Source organism: Lates calcarifer, linkage group LG15, assembly GCF_001640805.2.
Source record: "Lates calcarifer isolate ASB-BC8 linkage group LG15, TLL_Latcal_v3, whole genome shotgun sequence".
Taxonomy (NCBI): Eukaryota; Metazoa; Chordata; class Actinopteri; family Centropomidae; genus Lates; species Lates calcarifer.
In genome coordinates this window covers 1,399,141-1,422,296 of record NC_066847.1, presented here as the reverse complement: position 1 = coordinate 1,422,296, position 23,156 = coordinate 1,399,141, and the positions used below count along the sequence as shown (strand labels likewise).

Here is a 23,156-nt window from a genome sequence, read left to right as displayed (position 1 = left end):
GACTAGAAGTAAACAAGACAAACCATGGAGAACAAAGTGTTGTACTGTGAGATCAGGTAACACTGTAAATCATTAATGCACTAACCTTTATGACAGGTTCTGTTTTAACGCATGAAGGAGTTTTGTTGTCTTTGAACTAAAAGCAGCGCAGTAACTTTGGATTCATGTTCAATTCTCGCCTCTTTTTAATCTTTAGCAGAATATTAACTGTGTACTTACCCGGTGCTGTAAATGATCCATCCTACACCAGGAAGCCAAACTGCGCCACAGGATGCAGCCTGCACAGCCTGCACTATCTCAGCCAACGCTAATCTGTATTTGCAGACACAGCAATGCTGTTATCTTTCTGCCTGCTTCGGTTTAACCTTCGTTAGGGACAGTTTTCGTTAAACAGACAAAATAAAGACTGGTATCTGAGCTCTTCACGCATTTTCTATAACATAAAGCTGAGATAAAAGTAGATATTTCAAATTAACGAGCGATAAATGTTCAAGAAAACATGAAAAACAAGTATAAGCCGCTGTAGATAGTGTGCTGCTCTGAGACGGATATCTGCCTCAGGTCTAGGTTCATCCTGTCTGTCCTGTTGGTTTGCATTTCCCTTTGTTTATCACGGCGACCTAACTGAAAGTTTGAAGTCAAACACACTTTAGAAAGAGCCTCACCTCCTGATTCTTGTTGGCTTTACTTTGGTTTGGAGTCAGAGGTGGTCAATAAAGGAAGTACTTTCACTTCTGGCTCCTCTGTCCCAGTCTCTCTCTTTACAGCAACAACCAGAGTTTGGAGAAAACACAGAAATCTGTAAACTGCACGGATCAGACCACGATTATTATGGGTAGAAATACTGATAGAAACAATTCAATCATGCTTTGAACACATCCATACAGTCCACAGTGAAATAATACTGAAGTGCCACGTACAGTTTCATTTTCACATCTTCAAATATCCTTCAGCAACTGAACTGAAAACCTGACAACCTGAGAAAAACCACAAAGGCAGCAGATGAACCGATTCAAAGCTGCACCTATTAAGAAAGTGAAATGATAAAAATCATGGGAAGTTATTTAATATTTCCAGAGGGACTCTGAGAGATCGTTTTCCCCAGATTTCCCCGACCACACCGAAAACAACACTTTCAAAGACATAAAGAGAGTTTTGTTCAAAAACAGTACAATTTTAATCAGTAAGTAAATTACTCAGCACAGTTAATTTGAATATTTGAAACTGTAAATTAATGTCTGACAGAACAAAAAACAACCAAAAGAAACGAACGAAACAAAAAATCCAGAGAAGTTTTCAGAGCTGACAAAACGAGTTAAAATGTGGATTAATCAAAAAATAGCTTCACCTAATTAGAAACATATGTACAGACGTTTAATCCAGAAATAAAGAGTCCTGTGAGTCAAAAGCAAAGATCAGATTTAGAAAACTTGAGTTTTAAATAAACAAAAAACAAGTTCATTCATCTGACGTCCAAACCACTGCTTTTTATTTTGACCTGCAAAACATCTGTTTGTTGTTTGGCTGCAGTTTATTTACCTGCATTTTTACACTCATTTCCTTCCTTCTGTTGCCAAAACATGTCATGAAGTCGACTTCACACAGATAAAATCTACACGTTAAAGTAGATGAAATGTTTTTTTGTCCATTTGTTTTTTTAAATTGATTGGTTCTTTGCTTTGGACTCGACCAGAGAGCGTTACAAAAGTTTTCTGACAATGAATGTGGAGTTAATCTGGAAACCTATACACAAGTCACACATTAATAATAACATTAAAAAAACAACAAAAAACAATTGTGTATAAAACAGCTTCGTATGAAAACAAACCATGATATGAAACTAATGAAAAAGGAGCTTTTCAGTCACTTCAGCTGAAGTTTTTCCCTCTTTTGCAGTGACGTCGACTTTGTTCTTCAGATCTTCATGTGATGAGCTGCAAGAGAACATTTCAAACATCAAGTAAAAATAAAATCCACCTAAACATTGTCAGAGACCATGGTAACAACACTCCCCAATGGCAGGGGCCTCCCCCAGCAGGAAAAACCCACTACGCCACCAGACCTGCTCAGAAATGTCTGGATGAATACAACAAAGAGTGTTGACCTGGGATCTGGGGAGTTTGGCATCCAGGCCAGGTGCTGGGGGAGGCCCCTGACATTGGGGAGTGCTGTTGCTATGTGGGGGATGTTTCAATCTAAAGGTTATTATTCATCTTGCGCTAATTAAACCAGTTTAACATTTACAGATCACGACTGGACATAAACAGTTGGTAAAACAGGAGTAATGTGTCATGTTAAAAAATACACAGCTAGAATACCTTTGTGCTTTACATGTGTAATACTGATAAATGTGAGGAGTTTTAATTATCATGTATTATTAGTAACAGGCGGTACTTTCAGTGGTCTCTGCGGGGATGTGGTATGTGTTATGGGTGTCACCGTTTTAGAACAGGAAACGATACGACATATGTCAAAGAGACCGCACCTATGAAAAACTTACTCCTATACGTTAAAAAAGTATTTAGCATCTGTCTGGATGGAGGGAACTTTATTTTGGTGTGGAGGTTGGATATGAACGCTTATGTGTGTAATCTGATTAACATGAATTACAGATTACTTTAGAGACTTTGTAAAGTGGACTGGAAAAGAAACAGCAACAGAAAACAGGAAACAAGCTTCTGGTTTAAACAACTGGTCATTACTGGGGTAAAAAAAATAAAAAAATAAATGGAGGAAAAGCTGACGCTGACCCGAGGACAACATGTGTTCTCATGCGGGTCATACGCTGCTGATTATGAAAAACCAGCTGAGCTCTGTCACATGGTTACTGTGGAAACACAGTGCAGCTGACCTGTAGGTTCAGCTGTTTAAACTACATCCTCTCAGCTGCTAGAATAATACATGCCAGGTTTTACAGAGAGCGACAGGACCGGATCAGTCATGAGCTGATAAAAAACACAATGAAGCCACTGAAACCTGCTCAGATTAGAGGGAAGGAGGCAGGTTAAATACTGACTCTGAGGTTTGTATCTGTAAACACTGAAGAGATCTCTCAGTGTTCAGAGGTTGTTCAGGAGAAGAATCACTTTATAGAAACAATATTTCATCCTGACTGTGTCGACTATAATCCAAGTATCATAATAATCGTCACATTTACATCTCAGATTACAGATTAAGAATCCAGAGAACATATGACGAGTCTCCCTGACTTTGTGTGACCGTCACAGTTTTACATTTTGGTGTTAGAGTCTTTAAATTCCCCGTAAACCGACAGAATTAACGTGCGTTCTTCATCTGAGGAATACTGTTAACAGTATGTTTGCAGTAACTCGTATCATTTGAGGTCTCTGCTTTGTATGTGGGAAAAAAAGCTGCTGACATTTGTCACCCCGCCCAGAGGTGTCTGTGCATCAGCACAGTTGTTCTGCTTCACAGGAATAAAATAGTCAACTCAAAGTTTTACTGTTGGTGTCTGTGCAAAGCGCTGCTTTTTATTCATCTAAATTATGAAGTGTTAAACTGCAGGTTCCCCACAGACAGAAAAAGGTTCAGTTTAAAACCACAAACTCTGACTTTTACTTATCAACTAATCGACTGATAAACTAACTGTTTAAACACTGTGTGCGTAGATGCCTGTTTATAAAACTCATCCTGAAAGTGACGAGACTCACAGTGAAACTACTTTACAGTGACCTGTTTTTTTTTACTGGTCAGACTCCAGGTGTGTCCAGAGTGGACGCTGTAGTTTCCTTGAATTTTATGTTTCTCTATCAGAGGCATCATCTTTATATTACATCTCAGAGGTTAAATACAGTGTCCAGCTCTCTCTGTCAGCATCTCTACAGCTGTCAGGAGGATTTTCAGACCTCTTTCAAATCTCTGTTATGTCAGCTTTTTAGCTTCAGTCTTTGTTGATATTTCCTTCCTACAGTCACTTCCTTATTATTATTAAAAGGGCAGGATGTGACCTATGATTTCTGACGACCCCTGCTGGAGAAAACCAGAAACTGCATTTTCTTTAACTCGAGTCTGAGTTTTGACATGATCATATCAGCTGCTGCCAGATGACTTTCTGTTTTTAACCACTGCACTGAAGAGGCCTCCTGAGGGGGAGGCAGCAACTAAATATTATTTTCTTTAGATGTTATTTTTATAGAGTAAGTTATTTATTCTATAAGACATTAAAAAAGAAAAACACTTCACAGTTTCTCAGAGCCAAAGACGACTCCAGACGTTTCTGTTGATGTTTTTTCCAAACAACAGTCAAATCTTTGTAATTTTTGCTCCACAACTGCTGCTAAACTGATGAACGTCTGCTGAGTGACGACCTCTGCTGGACAAAAGCAGAAACTACATGTTTCTCAGTATCAGCCCAGTCTATGTTTTCATATCTGAATCCCATGATTCTTTCACTTTTTGTTATTTTTTGCTCCATGAACGACGTCAACGATTAACTGATTAAAAACAACTGCTGATTTAAAGACTAATCATTTCAACACTCGGCAGAATTTTAGAACACAAATTGTTAAAACACTAACCTTAGGAAAATGTCTTTTTGTGCTTCAACATAAACCAGAACAGGAAGGTAGAAGTATTAAAGTAAATACCACACACCTGGAACTGTACATCTTCATGAACACAAACCCTTCCAGTATTTGACCTGATCCTGATGCATTTTGAAGTATGAACAGTCAGAGGATCAAATCAGAATACCTGAAGTAAAGACAGCTGGTGTGTGTACTGAGATACTCACAGATTTGACTGTCTGTTTGATGAAGTCCTTCTTGCCGGTCAGGTCGTGGTCTGGGAACGTGTCAAACACCTGAAACAAACAGGAGAGAGAAGAGAAAATGAATTAAACGGTGGTTTGTGGCTCGTAGGTGTGAACAGGACGAGGCTTCTCACCCTCTGGCAGATCTGTTTCATGGTCATCTCCTCCAGGTTCGCCTCCTTCAGGAGACTCTGCACCGTCTCCTTCAGCTGCTCCTCGGTTGGAGCTTTCTTGATCATCTTGATGAGCGGCTCGTCGTCGTCTGAACTGTCATCTGCTGCAGGAAGAGGAGGAGAAAATGAGAGGAAGAATTCAGAGAATGTTAGTGAAAAAATAATTTAAAAGAAAAAAACAAAAACAAAATGACATTTTACCATGAATCATTCACGCCTCTTTAAAGTTCGAACCATTACGTCACAACACTTTAACTTTCACAACAACATTTTTTGGATAAGATTACAACTGTTTTCTGTCAGCGCCAGATGTCGACAGATATTAAAATATCTTCAGTCGACTACTCTCTCACCGTTTGAAGTCGCCGTCACTTTTCTAACACTTTTCCTAAACACTGAAGGAATCTGAACCTACATGTGAAACACTATGAGTTCTCTCTGGGAGCTGATTTAAAGACTCTGACTGAAAGACTACACAGTTATTTATTAGAGGAACATCAAACTGTGCAGCTGATTACCTGTGTTTGTGTTGTTTTTGCTGTTGCTGCTGCTGTCGGCCTTCTTTGTTTTGGCAGCTGGTTTGGCCGGTGCCGATTTCTTCTTTTTGGGCTGAAAAACAACAGAAAAAACACCAGTAAACAACAACAACACATCTGATAAACAAACCTCACCAAACACTGAAATGATCTTTGTGATAAAACTCAGTCGTAGATACCAAAACACAGCAGAGCAAACCAGTTGGAAAAGTGAATTTCAAGCACATTAATCATCAGATATCGGAGGTTTTAATCAATAACTGGTTACACATTAAAAAATAGTTTCTATTCTAAATTGTTGTTTCTACTGACTCCAGTTTTACCTTCTCTTCAGCTTCACTGTCGACGTCAGACTCGGACTCATCTGAAACTTCCTTCTTCGCTCTCTTTTTCGGAGGACCCGTCTTCTTCGCTGGTGTCCGTTGTCTTTTCACCGGTGCAGACTTCTTGGACGCAGACTTCCCTCTCCCCGACTTTGACTTCGGAGACTGAAACAAAAGGTTTGTAGATTAAAAAGTGAAATGAAAACTCAAAGTTTGACGACTACAAATGAGTCTAATTGGAGTATTTTCTTTAACAAAACAAGGATTTTAAATGAAAACAGTTGTTTTGTCATTATTTTATTAATTAATCATTTGGTCTAGAAAATGTTCGTCAGCCCGAAGTTACACCTTCAAACTTCCTGTTTTGTAACAGTTTACCGTCACATAAACAAACAAAAACAAATAAACAAGCAAACAAAGGAATGTTTGATGTTTTTGTTTGAAAATTGACTTATCAATCAATTATAAACTAAAACCATTAATGCCTGATCGATTCACAAGAAAACCTAGTTTCCAGTTTTCTGTGTAACAGTCTCACCTCATCATCTTCATCATCTTCATCACCTTCATCGTCATCTTCCTCCTCCTCCTCCTCCTCTTCATCTGCAGACTCGTCTGACTTGTCAGACTGGTCCTCCTCTTTCTCTGACGGTTTCTCCTCGGCGTCTGATCCCTCGGCCTCGGCCGAAGCTCCCGCCTTTTCGTCTTCCTCGTCATCGTCCTCGTCACTGCTCGAGTCCATGACGATGGCTTTGGACTTGCTTCCCGTTTTCGACTTTTTGGGACTTGACGACGAGCTCCTGGGTTTGGATTTGCTCTTTTTCTTGGTCTTTACCTTCGAGTCGTCACCCGACAGTTTCTTCTTCGATTTCCTCTTCTTCTTCACGGGCACTCGCTGCAGAAAGACAAACACAGGTTTCAGTTTCTAAAGAAAAACTGATGAGGAACTGCTTCCTGAAGGAGAAAAACCTCAACATCTGAAACTCAGAGATAAAATTTAACTCATTTAAAACTTAAATGTTGAAGGTTAATCGTGCTTAAGCCTCACAGCTCACCTTCCCACTGTTTTTTGGTGCGATGAGGAAACTTAGGATCCTGTCGACCAGGTCTGAGTGGGTTCCTTTCTTCTCCAGATCCAAAACACTGCAGACGACTTTCAGTTTAGAGTTGGTGAAATTTGAATTCCTGCATCAAAAACACAGAAGAGCCAAACTTTATTTAAGCACCACAGTCTATAATATGTATTTTAATCTATACTAACAGAGGTCATTCGTAATCCTTCCAAACTTCTGACAGTGTCCCTGTAAAGAACGTACGTCGCAGCGTCGCTGCCCTGAAACTCACTTGAGAAGCTTTTCTCGTTTCTTGGTGTACTGTTCACTGTCGGCGTCGAAGGGAAAGCCGTTAAACAGACGCAGGTTCTTCTTTATCGTGGCCATCTGTTAAAAGAACGAGAGAGAGAGTTTGTTATTTCTGTACCTTTGTTCACAGCAGAGGTGTCAAGTAATGCTGTAATAACAGACTGAACTCATGTCTCTGTTTCACTTTAAAATATACGCTCAGAGTCATCCAGACTTCACGGAGGGCTGCAGATGTTCGTACCTTTCCCGGTCTGTCGAACAGGATGGCGTGCAGAGGTTTCAGATCAGCTGGCTTCATCTTGCTGATCTGGAAGCTGGTGCGTGGAATGTCTCCGAGTTTATCTCCGCTGCCTGAAAAGATCAGCAGCATCTTCAAATGATGAATATTCACATCCAGGACTCTTGTGCTTAAAAATATAAACATTAATGACATTCACCATCTCCAATCTTGAGTTTCTCCATTTGCTTGGGCGCCTGGAAATCGAGCCTCTCGACCGTCTTCTTCGCCCGTTTGCCCTCAATGATTTCACCCACAACTGCATCGACAGAGTGAGAATGAAAAATGAATCAACATTACGCCTCTTTTTCAGTCAACAGCTTAACAGACAAACAATAAAAACCTTTTTCCTGCAGGAATCTCTGATGTAAACAGTTTAAATCTTGTAAACACATGTTGATGAATTATCCCTGTCAAACTCTGGGTGTGTTTCTGTGTGTGTGGAGGTTTAACAACCACAGGATAACTTCATCAGACTGAGCAGAGAGAGTAAACCCTCTGTTTCCCTTTACCAGGTATTCTGGTGCGGCTTTTGTTCGGACTCGACTGGTCTCCCTGCGACGTCTCCTGCTGGTCCTCCACTTCCTCCTCTGACACCGCAGAGCTGTCCATCGCTTCCTCCGCCACGTCACTCATATCTGCACTGCCTCAGTCTGTCGGAGTATCGATACGACCTGACGGGAGAGAGATGAACAGGTTTACGAATTAAGAACATTAACATCCACAGAAATAAGACACAACTTCTCTCCTCTTTGTTTCCCCGTTGTCTTACTAACATATTCAGACTGAATTAAAGTTTATATCCTTTTCCATGCAACAATATGTATTAATATGTCAAGTAACTGTAGGAGATCTGTGCCACAGGTGCATCACAAGTTTGTGAAAATCAGTTCAAAACTCCATTCAAAATCAGTCAATTAACTCACTAAAAATTGATAGACTGGTAAATGTCATTATAAGCATCCCAGCTATTAGCAGCATCTCACGTCTTCATTAGTCATTAAATGCAGTTGAACGTTCAGAGAAGCTTGTAAATCCATCTGAGTAAGATTATTTTGAAATTTTCACATCTATTCGACAGTGTCAATAAAAACTAAAACACCATCACTTAAAAAAATCCTTATTTGATGCAGGACTACTCCCTGAGTTGGGCTACCGTGCACACGGGACTTTAGACGGTAAATATCTGGTTCACATATGATCCTTACCAACGACTTTGTGTCACTAAAAAGCCACTTGCTCTACTATCATAGATTAACTCTCACTTTAATAAATGTAGTTTGGTATATTAAAGTAAGCCGAACTGAAGTTTGGGGTCTATTAACTCGTTCAGTCTTAACTTGAAGTATTGTTATCTTCTGTTTAACCAGCCAGGTGCTTTGGTCGTTAAAAACAAAGGAATCACCAACGGCGTCTGGCCCTTTAAACGGGGGACTGACTGTACCGCGATTCCCCTTGGGACTATCTACATTTTTGTTTACCTTCAGCCATACTTATACCTGGGAATGAAAAATTAGCCCCAGGCCTTTATAAGTTTCTTAGGAGATATTCGGCTGACCACTTCTCCTCCCGTTGTCTTCCGTACGGGGCAGGTTGATGCTGTTTTGTGTCTCTACTCCTTGCACAATAAATGTCCGTGCCGATTGGCGCGCTGCAACTTTGCATCACGCATTTCAAACACGTTAGCTACTGCGCGTCAAGTTAGCCCGCTACCAGACAAGGTTATAAACTACCACTTTCACAGTCGCTTCTGTGCTGTTCCGGTGCCTCCTGGTTAGTAAGCCGTTGTTAACAGTGTACTTATGAGTTTAAAAAGCAAACCAGGCGTCAGTGTTTGCCAGCAGAGAGCTGTGTGTAGCTAGCCTCTGCCTGCTAGCACTGACGTTAGCTGTAATAACGTTAGTGACGTTCACTCATAGCTGTGCGGTAATTACGAGAGAAACAGCGTTATAGACCGTTTATAACCGGATGAAGCGAAGCAACAAACTCCGCTTAAATGTCACGAACTATCCGGAGTGTTAGCACCTGCTGTTATCCGACAGAAAAACAAACGCTTACCTTGTTATGAACCGGAGAACCGCGTCTCATCTGTCAGCTCCTTGTTTTTGATTTCATGATGGCGGTTTCTCAGTGGGGCGGGGATTACTACTTCTCTGATTGGGCCAAACGACCGATGACGTCATCCTTCTTCGTGTTGTCATTGGCTGGTCCGAGCCCCGTTAACGTTGCATTACCGCCCCCTTGTGGTGCAACTGCCAACTTAGCAGTGTTATGGGAACAGGTACACAGAGGTTTACTCAAATAAAACTACCAGTGGAACAAAGTAAAAATACTCTATTACAGGTTCAAATCATTCTTTAAAAATATATTTAGTATCATAAGTAAATTTCACTTAAAATATCAAAACTAAAAGTACATATTTATCTGGTTTAGTGGTGGAATAGTAAAATATACTGTATGTGACTCGGACTAAAAACACATATGCAGATAATTTAAAAAGACAGTACTTCTATATATGTGTATGTTTTAGTTATGTTAAAGCATCAGAATGATAGCATCAGTTTTAGACTGATTTGTATTCACTTTACTGTCATCCAGTTGCAAGTATTGCAAATCGTGTGCAGGGATGCTCTCTCAGGAAGTGTTAAACAAACATAGAACTTCTTTGTATTTGTATTGTATTTGCCAAATTCAAATAAAGAGCTAAAAATGACTTTTCACTCTATCATTTTGTTGTCAGAGTCTTCAGCTGTGAGAAGTTCCTCCATCTGTCACTGTTCCCTGCACTGTGTTAGTTTAAAGATGACGCTATGTAACTGGGATAAAGCAGCAGCAGGTGTGTTTGTGTGTCGGGTTGATGCTGCTTGGGTTTGATCAAGATCCAAACATCTCTTCATGTCTCATCCTCTCAGGAGGAAAAAAAGACACTGGATAAATGAAATTCTTTGACCTGAGTTTATGTGAAACATCCATCAGTGTTTCATTGTGCTGGTGTCTGGACACATGGTGGCGCTGTGGGAGCAGGGATGTGTCCTGTAAAAGTAGAGCATCTTTTTTAATTTCCATAAAGTTTGATTAAGAAAACCAGTTTGTTGCCTAGTAGCAGCATCTCAATCTGAATGGAGCCGTCGCTGCAGGTCCTGTATGGAGGGTGGTTAATGCCACGAGGAAACAAGAGTTACTCTCATACAAACTGTCAGATCATAACCAGGTTTAATTTTAAACAGGGGTGTTTCCCTTTTTTTAAAAAAATGTTCTACAATCCATATGTGGATTAATCCGCCGCTGAAAATAGTCCCAAACAAATGCATTATGAGCAGATGTTTTAGGAAGTTGCTGAGCCTTTTTTTTTAAATGAAAAAATATATTTGAGAGGTGTTTTTTGAGATTGAGGCAGTATGAACGCTCAGAGCTCAGAGCTACAAACAGAGAAGATAAGTCAGAGAATATTCAGAGATAAAACATAACATATTGTTGTTTTTGGTCTTCTTTTATTGAGATTTGATTACATTAAGAAAAATATAAAATAACATCTCATGCATGAAGGCTTTTCTTCAGTCTCTGTTGCCTCTTTTCATGTGGCACCAATCTCCTTCATACCACCTTAAAATCTGCCTTCTATGTGGAATACAGCTCCAAAAAGGTTTTGCTATTTAAAAACAGTACCGTAGGCTTTGGAAGCTTTTATATTTCCTGTAATGGATGTTTCTGTGAACAGGTTTCCTGTTTGTGTGAAAGCCTAAAGCAGAAGGGACACAAGAATACCAGGGTAAAAACATCAGACTCTGAGAGACAAACTAACCCTTCTCCTGTACGTCTTCTTCACTGTGACATTAATCACCTCCCATACACTCCACCACACTATTTTAAACCCGCACCGCGAATCCCAGAGAGCAGAGAGCTGAGGCTTCAGGAGCTGCTGCCTCCTGCTTCTCTCTTTATCAACTGATATTTGACTTTTTACTGAGAATAAGGAAACGGAAAACCTCTCTCCTCCTTCTTTGTCATCATGTGATCATCTCCATAAAAACTGAATTTGCTGTGGATTTAATTTGTTCGAGTATTTGTGAAAATGTGGAGTTATCATCAAAGAAAGACTCTTTTCATTTAGACCAGGTAAGATTCAAAGATTCACCTTGATTCATCATCTGCCACCAGCTGTTCCATTTTGCATATATATGAATATATTCTGTATGTATGTTGAAACAGCTGTTTCTCCTTTGTAAACTCTCACTTAATGATGCTTTACAGACAGATCACATCACATCTCTGTGTTGTTGCCTTGATTTGAAATCAATCCAAAGAAATCTGATGTAAAAACGTCTCAGTCTGAGATTTAATGAGCACTATGATAAAATAGAGAATCTAGACAGAGGGTAAAACTGATTAAATCATTTCTCAAAAGTTACACATATTTAAAAAAATCCTTGAACAGCAGGACGACTGATTCTGTCAGTGATAATATGGATATTAAAAGGTTGGTTTGTCTTCTGAGTCAGTTATTTTAGATTAAAATGTAGAGAAGCAGTGGGCAAACTACAAGCACAAAGGTGATTTCATCTTTAGATTCTGTTATTGTAAAAATCATAAGGAAAATAGTTAAAAGAAAAAATATTTGAGAATGAAGTATATTTAAATACAAACATCCAGTTTTTGTTTTCTCCTGTTTAATGTCAGCGTCTTGTCAGTGAAGACACATTTCTGTCAGCTCTGACCTTTTATCTGACCATGCACATAATGTTTAATGCATATTAATTATAATTTACAGATTTACTTTGAACCAGCACGTCATAACAACACACATTTTATATTTAATTTATTGAGAACTGACAAATAAGTTTGATTGTAAAAAATATAAAAGGTGTTGATTCCCCTCAGCAACAGGAGGAAGATGTACTGTATTTCTTTAGTGTTTCTGTCATTCATAGATTATCATTTCTACAAATAAAAACAGATTTGGTTGGTTTAATCTTTATTATTACTGTGTGTAAGTTTCTGAAGGAGTCGAGCTGTTCACAGTTCATTTCCACAAAGTGATTCTCAGCAGAATTTTAACATTTTAAAGGTTTTTGAAATCGTTCATATCATTTTTATGCACCTCAGGGACGTCTGGGTCCCAAGTCTAATTTTGCTGGAGGTGGGGTGAAATTCAAGGCTGAACTGACATTACCTCAGTGTAGAGAGCGAGAGACGAGAGCAGGTTATCATTTAGTTATAAATGTACAGCCTTAAGGCGTGGACATGATTTCTGCATGTGGTTCCAGTTATACTACAACTGAGGGTCTGTGTCGATTGGCGTCGGTCTGTTCTTCCATGCATGCACAAGTCCACTCTCCGTTCCAGGCAGTGGTGGTAAAGCACCATAATGTTGTTTTCCAATGGCTACAAAAATCAAGTGTTTTTGACGGTATCTCCTCCAACCATCTGCTTGTTTTCTCACCAGGAGTTCAACACCTTTTGGTCGTCTTAGTATTTTTTTATTTTTTTAAAGAAGAATCGTATAAATGTTGTTAAGGCCGAATCTTTATTATCTTGAGTGTGCACCTTCGGCACACCTGCCCTGCATACAATTTGGGATGCACTCAGACATCCACATAGGGGTCTACATGGACCCTTGTGGCCACATGGATGCAGACTGTATGATGTGAGCAGGGCTCCTGAATGATTCAGGGAAACCCTCCACACAAATTCAGCCACATCTCCTAACTTGCAGACTGGCCAAGCTTCAGACTTCAGCTTTAATTTCCCACCACAGCCTCTGCTCAAACTGCCTCATGTAATATTCAGAGTGTAAGAATTAGCGAGATGATGACGTTGGACAGAGGCAACTAGCGAAAGGGAATGAATGATCACAGGAATAGTAGCATTAGATCTATTAATTAGGTAAGCTAGCTGAAATATTTAAATACGGCAGCAGCCAGAGATCTGCTACAAGTAGGACACTGCCAGACTCTACGTTGCTCTTAATTTCTCTCTCTCTTCTCCCCTTCTGTGAGTCTGTCTTTGTTCCCTTTGATTCATTCTTGCTGTGCTGTCATAACTGAGGTTAAGTGAGGATGTTCTGGAAAGAGCCAGTTGAAAACATCCCCATCCTTTCTAACAACAGCAGCACTACAACAACTACTACTGGTGAACAGCAGAGTAGCTGAAATGTATGTATCTTTAAATCTACTCGTGTTTTGCAAGAAGATGTACAACGAATAAAAATGGAGACGCAATGGGTGAATATTACAAATAAAAACATACAAAACAACATAAAATGACAAAAAGTGTTACAATAAAAATAAAAGTAAGTGCATTTTTTATGCAAAGATGTAACAAGTAACATGAACGCCAAGACCAGACCACACACTATTTATGTCTTTTGAGATGGACCACTTGTCAGATTAGGCTGTAATAGAAAGTTCTAGAAAATCCTGAAAGGTTCTTGAAAATGTTTTAAGTTCTAGAAAATTCTCTATCAGCTACTCAATACTGAATCTAGCCTCGGATAAAAAGGGCAACTTTCAAAATCTTATTACCCAGGTCACAAAAGCAAAGTCTGAAGTTTGATAATAAGTCAGGGATTGGGGGTGTTTCACCTCCCAGAGGAGTTTTTCTGCCCCAAAGGGACCAATAGATCAATCAATGCAGCTTTATTAAAATTCCCTGAAGGAGTAATTTGCCTCCTCTTGAAATGAACCTGCTCTGTTTGTTCCCGCCTCTTCTCACCCTTCAGGTCCTCCACCATGAGCCTGCCCTCCAGTTCGGTGGCAGGGCCAAGCTCTACAGCGACAGCTCCTCCACGGCGTCTCTGGACTCCAGTGTTTTCTTCAGTGAGACGACGACGTCCTGCGTCAGAGACCCACTCGACTTCTTCACCGTCAACGTTGGGGGGAGTCGCTACGTCCTGTCCCAGGAGCTGCTGGCGTCCTACCCGGAGACCCGGCTGGGGAAACTGGCCTGTTGCAGCCGAGACTCGGTGCTGGAGCTCTGCGACGACGCTGACTTTCTGGAAAACGAGTTCTTCTTCGACCGAAACTCACAGACCTTCCAGTAGGTGGCGCCTCCTCCTCCCTCCTTAGACACAAACTTTCCACACTTAAATAACCTACATAACTGCACTTACCTCTGATTTAGGTCAGTTTATTTATGGTTTATCTGATGCCTGAACTGCAGACTAAACTTGAGTGTTTACTTGATGTTTCCAGTGTATTTTTTGCCTCGAGTCAAACATTTGTTTGAGTCACAGGAACACCTGATGTTCACACTGGAGGTCGTCTTCACAGGTGTGCTGTCAGCTCTCATTAACTGATGAGGTCCTCACGGAATTTAAAACTGTGACGACTTCCATTCAGCTTACAACCCAAAATAAACTCTAAAGTCTGAGTTCAGACAAAGGACAGCACAGACGTTCTTTTTTAAGAATATGAACACCTTGCATACTTTTTCTTTGCAGGAGAAAGGGTTCGTCTGCAGCTTTTTGGTGGACAGGCTGAGGCAGCAGGTGATCTTTAACATATTGGGTTGTGTCCAAACTGTGCAGGTGTTATTACACCTGGCTGGTGGTATCATCACAGTGTGAGCAAGACCAACTCCATGTTTAGTCTTGGCCAGGGTAATTCTGTCCGTTACTCTACAGCTCATGGGTTACTGCTTCTCTCCTGAGTCTCATATCTTTACCAGTCTCTTTGTATTTCAGGTATGTGATGAACTACTACCGGACAGGGTCACCTGCACGTCAGGGAGGAGCTGTGCGAGATCTCCTTCCTGCAGGAGATTGAGTACTGGGGCATCGACGAGCTTCGTATCAACCCTTGCTGCCGCTGAACGGTACTACCGTCGCAAGGAGCAGAAGGAGACCCTCGATGTGCAGAGAGAGTTTGAGGCTGACGATGGCGATGAGGATTTTGTGGGCGCCGCCTGCCCGGCTCTCCGCCGGCGCTTGTGGGACCTTCTGGAGAAACCTGACTCATCACGAGCTGCTCGCACCTTTGGCTCGACTGTCAATCTTCTTCGTGGTGGTGTCAGTTATCAACATGGTGCTCATCTCTCTGGACTTAGGGGAGGACTTTGGTGTGAGCGATGTTGGTTTTGGAGCGCCGGTGCTGTTCGACGCCCTGGAGTACGTGTGCGTGGTTTGGTTCACGGGTGAGCTGACTCTTCGGTTCCTCTGCGTGAGGGATAAGTGTCGGTTCAGCCGCAGCATTCCCAACGTCATCGACCTCCTGGCCATCCTGCCGTTCTACGTGACGCTGGTGGTGGAGAGCCTCCATGGAGGAACCACCGAGCTGGAGAACATGGGCCGCGTGGTGCAGGTCCTCCGACTCCTCAGGTCGCTCCGCATGCTGAAGCTCGGACGACACTTGACAGGTAAACACATCAAAACATGGAGCCAACATGGCTTGATGGATGTCCGTGCCAGTGGAGGTCCCCAGAGGGTCGATCCCATCAACCTTGGAGATCCTCTTCTTTTTCTTGTGGTTAACTGTTTTGGTTTTGAGTGAAACGATTGGATGGTTTGTGGCGATGTTCCACTGGTGATTCTCTGACTTTTCCTCTTGCGCCATCATCAGGTCAAATTTGAATTTGTCCAGTAGCTGTATTATTGCGTTTGCCTGCCTGGGATAGGAAGCTGTCTTCGATGTCAATGACAATAACAGTTGTTTGTCCCAGTCCATACTTTAATCTGGTCAAGCGTGATCCGGTTACAATCCAACCACACAAAATACATTTTAATGCCAGCTGTAAACAGGGTAATTAGCATAGTGATGCGACAGTGAGACCAATCTTGTTGTTGTCTACCTGTTGCTCAGTGTGTTGTTCTCTGTTGTTTATTATCGGACTTATTGTCCAGACTAAAAACTGTGGAAATAGGTTGTTTAGTTCAATTAAAAACAAACTCCTTAAGGAACGATGAGTAACTCTCTCACACCTAGCATAGGAAACCACAGTTTCAATAATAAATTAGTTTTTAATGGAGAGAACATGTTGTATTTCATCTTCCTGGATGAATTGGAAAGCAGCTCTTTTAGCATTTAAAAGAAAATTACAGTATTTCCTTCTCTTCCTGTCTTCTTAATGTGACAGACTCTTTACACCGAGAAGCAGGTTGTTTTGAAGGATAATAAACAAGAACAAGATGTGGGTCATTTTTAAAAATAGATGTCATGAAGTTCAGATAAAAACTCTGGTGTCAGGAGCTGTGGTGCAGATACGACCTCGTCTGAGCAGGTGAAGCACTTCGCTGAGGGGAACATGATCAGCAGCATCTGAAGGAGACGACTGTGCTTTTTTATTCACACATATTCCCGGCCTGTCAGGGGGTTTCAACTACATGACGTGAACATCCACAGGGAGCAAGAGAGAGAGAGGGGGGAAAAGAAATCGAAATTCTCCTCGGTGAGAAGCTGCTGCTGTGAGATTACAGCCGGGAGGTTTTCTGAGGACGACAGAGACGAGAAAAAAATAATATTGATTCATTTTTTTGCAAATTCCTTCAGGAGAGAGATGATATGTGTGTGTGTGATTATACTGTATGTGCATGAGTGTATTTGTGTGTTTCAGACCATGAGTGCTTTGATCTGGGTGATTTTGGGAAAGAAGATGATCCCTGGACTCAACTCATGAATAATAGAAGAGAACATGGAAAGAGTGGGGAGGAGGTGAAGGGAAGAGGGAAAGAGGAAGAAGACAAAGACTGACAAAGGAAATGCAAGAAAGAAAACAAAGACGAAGATCGTTCATTTATGGAAACTGCATCATTGTAGGGTTCAGTCAGGAGGTGGTTTTTAGGGTTAAAGGATGGATTTGACACCTTGTAGTATCCACACACTGTTTCCTGTGAATCTCATGAAACCACAGAGCAGTAAACAAAGGAAAAGGCACAAAGTCAACACATTAGAATAAACGTCAATAATTCTAAACACATTAAACAAAAACTTGTTACTTTGGATCAGGAAATTACCTTTCCTGTTACCACCAGTGTCTGTCAGATAAATTCCATTCACAACATAAGATATCATTTACCAAGGAATTAACAAAATAAAAGTCCAACTTACAAACACATACTTCTACAGAGTCCCACTGGTGACATTTGAAGAAGAAAAACATGGCGTGACTAAGAGTTAATAACGGGTAGGAACAAGATCAATGAATAAAATTCTTATTAGTCAATTGTTTATTGTCTTACTTGTAGGAGTATCATCAGTAGCTGCTCCAAACATGGACAATTTTCACTTGATTTATTTTAGCCTTGGAATGAATTACAAGGACTTCAGTCACTCGCCATCAGGCATGGAGTAATTATCAACAAGAGGCGTTTAATTTGATCTTGTTCCCATGCATTAAGAAACTCTTTCTTTCCTTCAAATGTCAGCAGAGAGGCTCCGTATACTCCACACATATTATGAACAAAAGGTTGTATCAATAAAAATAAGGAAAAAGGGGGAAAAATTATGCAAGAAAGAAAAGAACTCCCAGGTTTCCAATCTCCACCCAGAATCCAGACCATCCATCCCAACATGAGGGTATGATAGAAATGTTTTGAGTTCATTAGAAATGGAAGTTCACAGATTCTCCACTGATTCGTTGGTCTCATGCCTATAGACAGTCGATAGCTCCAGACATGCTCTGTTCAAATCCATGCTTGAAATGAAAGAATATGTGGAGTTTTCCAGCAGATAGAAACCAGATTTTTGCTGCTGAATGGCTTGGTGTGAGGTTAAAGCTGGATAAGACATTTAACAGTAGGATAAAGGGAGAATAGGGGACTGTATCGTCAAAACTCTTGGGAAGATTGGATGCAATCATTCACCAAAATCTGGCTACTGGGGGACTCTCCCAGTTAAGTTGCAAAGTGCAGGTTGAATCAGAGGTCACAAACTGGAGGTGGACTGGAGAGATGCTTCATAGATGGTGTACGTTCTCAGACAGTCTCCTCTTGCAGACATTCGTCGTGCTGTTCACACGAAGAAGTTCAGGAACAAAGGTCAGAGATGGTCCGACACAAACGTCCCTAATCTGACATGACAAGGTGCCAGGGGAGGATGGTTTCCTTTATCCTGACCCTTTTTTGTTTTGCTCATGCAGAGATTTTCGTGCAGCCGTGCTCTGGATATTGGAGATTTCTTTGCTGATAACAGATTGTTTCCATTCTGTTAATTTGTGCACCCAAACGATTAATTTGAGGGAAATAATTGAGTAATTTGAGGCAGGAGCAGAGTTAAACCTGTGAGCTCTGAGTGGCTGAACAGATTCAGTGTGACACTCACAGCTGCTAACAAGCTGCTTTTACTCTGCAGACAAGATGTTAGAGAGTTCAGTGTCTCTCTGCTCATCTGTCTGCATGAATATTAGATTAGAACAACACATCGTTTTTTCACCTGCACATTTATTCTTCTGCAGAATATGACGTCTGGGTCTGAGCCCAGAGGGACAAAATTCAAAAAAAGTCCTGTTTTTAAAATTTCATTCTTACTTTTCTTCTTTAAATTTCATCATTAAAACCGAAGCGAGAGCAGCTGATTTGCTCTGATTCAGCTTCCTCAGCTGCAGTAAACACTCTCTGTCCTTAACACTAAAGAAAACCTCTTCACCAGCTCATCTCAAATCCTCTTTAAACTCAGCACCAAAGCTCATTTTTCTTTTCTCTCAGAGGAGAACAGAAAGATGACAAGTCATTCTGGTGGTGTGAACGGCGGCTCGAACGTGGGTGTATTTATAAATTTGCTGTTTCTCGTTGTTACTTGCTCCTGAACTGAACAGATTCAGTCCTCAGACTCTGAGAATGAGATGAGGAGGATCACACTGCAGAGAAATAACACAACAAACAGAAGCTTATTTAGAAAATGAGTGAAAGTGAAATGAAAAAAAGGACTGCAGATCAGCTGTTATCTGAAGTTGATGTGTCAGACTTTCATGCAGCTAATTATGGATTAAAAATAGAAAAACGACTCGTTTTCAGACAGAAACTTTTCAAAAGTTTTAATGAAAAATATAATTTGAGACAGCCCTGCCATGATCTCCACACCTTGTCTTCAAACTTCCCTCTCTGCCTTTCGAGGCAAGAAACAACTCGGCTGCACCTCTGACCAGCAACAACACACAAAGGTCAATATGTTGATGCATCACAATATTAAAGAATACATGATACAATATGAAGCATTTTGCAGATAAGGCACCAAACAGGTCTGAGTAATAACCCGAAATACCTGGTGTCAAATTCTTAGAGTCATCATCGATAATCCAAGTTCAGCTCCTCAAACTGAATAAAACCAGTGGAAATCTCTCATGTACACAACAGTATCATCTGCATAAAACACACACATGAACTGCATACCAAGCTCAATACATCATCAGCTGTTTACATGACAACAGTTTTGTTAAAAAATAAGTTCCATGTTCATACGACAGCGTTATTGAAACGATCTTTGTCTTCATGGTGATGGAAAGGGTGGTGTTTATGAATGATTACACTCTGGAACCTGGTTTAAGAAGTTTGTATTTTCAGGCCCTGAAACACGAGTGAAACGAAAAGTCAAAGCCCAACAAAGGTTTGCTGTTTGATGCTAAAACTATTGTGTAAACAGGACCTGATGCTGCGTTCCAAGTCAGAATTGGAAGTTGCATCACCTCTGAGTTGACGACGTTCCAACTGAGAAGTCAGAAAACCCAAAACCCTTTTTTACGTCATAGGGAGGGAAAGTAAAATAATTTTTGACGACTATGTCAAAGAAAAGCTTTTGTATGACTCACAAATAGACTTTACACAAATATGTGTTTCTAACAAATTATTCCATCAGATTATTATGAAGGTTAGAGATCGTTTGACGCGAGGTCTAGGACAACTGGCCCTTGGCAGAGGAGAATCCACCAGTTAGTCCAGACTACTGAAGTCTTTAATCACAGGTAAATTCCTTGAAATTCTTGAAGAGGTTTCTGACTTTTCTTCCTTCCTGTCCAGGCCTGAAGTCTCTGGGTATGACCATCGCTCAGTGCTACGAGGAGGTCGGCCTCCTCCTCCTCTTCCTCGGCGTCTCCATCTCCATCTTCGCCATGGTGATCTTCGCTCTGGAGCATGACATCCCCGCCACCACCTTCACCAGCGTGCCGGCCGCCTGGTGGTGGGCGACCGACCTCCATGACGACAGTCGGCTTACGGCGACATCCGTCCTGACACGGCCGTGGGGAAGGTGCTGGCCTTCCTCTGCATCCTGTCCGGGATCCTGATCCTGGCACTGCCCATCGCCATCATCAACGACCGCTTCTCCACCTGCTACTTCACCCTGAAGATGAAGGAGGCGGCGATGCGGCACGGCGAGATGCTCAAGAGGCTGGCCCGCGGCTCAGTGGGAGGGGAGGTGGGGGAGGGAGGCGTTGGGGGAGGCGTGAACCTGAGGGACGCCTACGCCAAGAGCGTCCTGGAGATGCTGAGGCTGCAGGGGCGAGAGAGGGCGAGCACCCGGAGCAGCGGAGGAGAGGAACTGTGGTGGTAGAAACCAGGAGCTGACACTTGGACCAGAACCTGGTGACCAACCAAGTGACAAGTAATGAAGTCAATGTGTTTCGCCTCAGAGATTAAATCCAACATGATGTAAATTTGTTAACTGATTGATGACAGAAAATTAATCAATATCAGTTTTGGTTATTGATCATTTACCGAAGCAAAAAGTCAAATATTCTCTGGTTCCAGCTCCTTAATGTGAGATTTTATTGCTCTTCTCTTTGGAAACTTTGGATGTTTGTTAAAAGCTGTCGTCACTTGTTATTGTTGTCTGATGTTTAATAAACTGAATGATCACTGTATTGGTCCAATTATGAGACAGTGTTTTTGGATTTAAACTCTTCACATTTTATGCTGTGAAACTGAAGTGTGCAAAACTTTCTTTAAAGAAAAACTTAAATCCCACATCAGTTACTCTCCTGTCAGACTCTCTGAGCTGTCAGAATGATTTTTTCTGGTTGTTAGCATTTTTCAAAACTTTCTTTCTCAGCTTCTCATTGTGACGTCCTCTGACAGCAGGAGGTGATTCAGTCTGTTTCTGCAGAAAACGACTCGTTTTCATCTTTCATGGCAGAAAAACATGAAACTTCCACCAGTTAAACTGAGCTAATGAGACACTTTAAAGGCTCAGGAACTCTAAAATTCTCAAATATACTTCCTCATATTCAGGCCAATATTGTGACTGATTAATTGAGATGAAATAATGAAAAGCAGCTCTGAGCAGCGTAAATAAGACGCAGGATTCACATGCTCAGTTAAACGCTGCAAAACGTTTCTGTGGTTGTTGAATTTGTCGTCTTCAGATGCTTTAATAATAAGCAGCTGGTCTTTGGGGTCCTGGTCGGATGAAAAATGTAGGTCGATTGACAGGAAGTTAAAATATTCAGCAGACAGCTCAGCTGTGGTTTAAGCTCGTCTCATCTGTCCTGGACTGATAAAGTTTATTTTGACAGTTTAGTTTCTATTCTGAACAAATCCCAACAGTTTTATCCTCTCACCTGTTGTTTGTTTGCTTTAAACCTTTTACAGATTTTATAAGGAAAATACAGAAAGTCTAAAATGACTCAGTCTTGGCTGATTTAACACATTTATAAACATTTTTTTCCAGCCATTTTTGTTTTAAATTGTTATTTTAATGCAACTCCGTTCTATAAAAACAACCTTATACACACACACACACACACACACACACACATATATATATATATATATATGTGTGTGTGTGTTCCATGTTCAGAATAGAAGAATAAGAGGAAATGTTTTATTCATGTTCATATTTAATATATCTGTGGTACAGGAAACAACAACAACCTTGGAGCAACCGACACACTGAAAACAGCTTTGATGAAGTTTGTTTTGGGTTATTAGCCGGGGTTTAGCTCACCAGCTATTTTGCAGGGACACCATTGCTGTTTAACGTCACCCAAGACGACTGTGATTGGTTTAAAGAAAGTAAAAGAATAAAAAACAGCCGAAGTCAGACTATGCTCCAGCACTGAGACAGCTCTGTGGAGACAGGTCTGTGTACGTAACCAAGACCACCATCTTGGGTTGTTGTTGTTGAAACTGAAGCACGTATGGGATCAAAACCCAAGTCTCCAGCATCAAAGTCTTGAGTCAAAGAACTACGGGTAAGGAGTCCAGAACATCATGGACCTCTGCATCTAAATGAAAACCACTGATGAACATACTCCCGTCGAGAAAACGAGAGGTCCGGTATTTCCCTGATTTATTTAGACAGTAAGTGCTGAGACGTTTCCTATAAGGCATGTCTGCAGAAAAACAGTCGACTCAGTGGAAAAGACTCTTTTTATTCTCCTGTTGTATTTTCATCCAGACGTAACATTATCTCCGTGCTCCACCTTAAACCTGCACATGCATTAGTGAGTGTTGTAGAAACCCCTCAGGCTGTATTCTGCTCCCTGTTTTCACTCAGTCATGCAATAAAGAACAAACTCTCCTGTGGGTCAGAGTGGTCTTTTCAAATATCAGCAACGGCCTGAAGCGCCTGAATAAAAAACACTGGCCTGGGAGCTGCTGCCACCACGTCTCCTTCTTTCTCAGGGTCTGGTTTACAGATTAGCTGCAGCTGTTCTCGCTTTCTCAAGGATTTTTCCTGCGTGTTTCTTTATCGCAGCTCAAACTCAGAAGCTGATGGAAAAGCACTTGAGCATAAAAACCTGTTTTCATATCAGGTTGGCCACATGTCGACTTCTTGTAGCCTCAACCTTG

General features: G+C 41.1%; 2 protein-coding genes across 3 annotated transcripts; one reads left to right on the top strand and one right to left on the bottom strand.

Annotated features, from left to right (window-relative positions):
* Positions 1-1,050: 1,050 nt before the first annotated feature.
* Positions 1,051-9,758, bottom strand: dek (DEK proto-oncogene). Of its 2 annotated transcripts, none has more exons than XM_018678723.2 (12): positions 9,500-9,758; positions 7,954-8,115; positions 7,602-7,700; positions 7,406-7,515; positions 7,148-7,242; positions 6,859-6,988; positions 6,342-6,698; positions 5,804-5,968; positions 5,463-5,553; positions 4,906-5,045; positions 4,754-4,822; positions 1,051-1,934 (listed from the first exon to the last, which is right to left on the bottom strand). In XM_018678723.2, exons 2-12 carry the CDS (start codon positions 8,075-8,077, stop codon positions 1,923-1,925), a joined length of 1,392 nt encoding a protein of 463 aa, XP_018534239.1. In that variant the 5' UTR covers positions 8,078-8,115; positions 9,500-9,758; the 3' UTR covers positions 1,051-1,922. The 2 variants fall into 2 exon arrangements, with proteins under 2 accessions (XP_018534239.1, XP_018534238.1); XM_018678722.2 differs by having other exon boundaries at positions 4,906-5,048; positions 9,500-9,754.
* On the top strand, positions 9,558-21,716 carry kcnv1 (potassium voltage-gated channel modifier subfamily V member 1). Its single transcript, XM_018678659.2, is given in 11 exon segments — positions 9,558-9,722; positions 11,160-11,210; positions 11,312-11,557; positions 14,160-14,476; positions 15,123-15,147; positions 15,149-15,247; positions 15,249-15,422; positions 15,424-15,793; positions 20,385-20,554; positions 20,556-20,576; positions 20,578-21,716. Coding segments are annotated over 11 exon segments (1,977 nt in total). The 3' UTR covers positions 20,917-21,716.
* Positions 21,717-23,156: the final 1,440 nt, after the last annotated feature.

Coding starts and splice junctions, on each gene's coding strand:
- dek (XM_018678722.2), bottom strand. CDS start 8,077: ATGAGTGACGTGGCGGAGGAAGCGATGGACAGCTCTGCGGTGTCAGAG. Junction 6,699..6,858: donor CACCAAAAAACAGTGGGAAG/GTGAGCTGTGAG, acceptor GTCTTTCTGCAG/CGAGTGCCCGTGAAGAAGAA. Junction 5,554..5,803: donor ACAGTGAAGCTGAAGAGAAG/GTAAAACTGGAG, acceptor GTTGTTTTTCAG/CCCAAAAAGAAGAAATCGGC.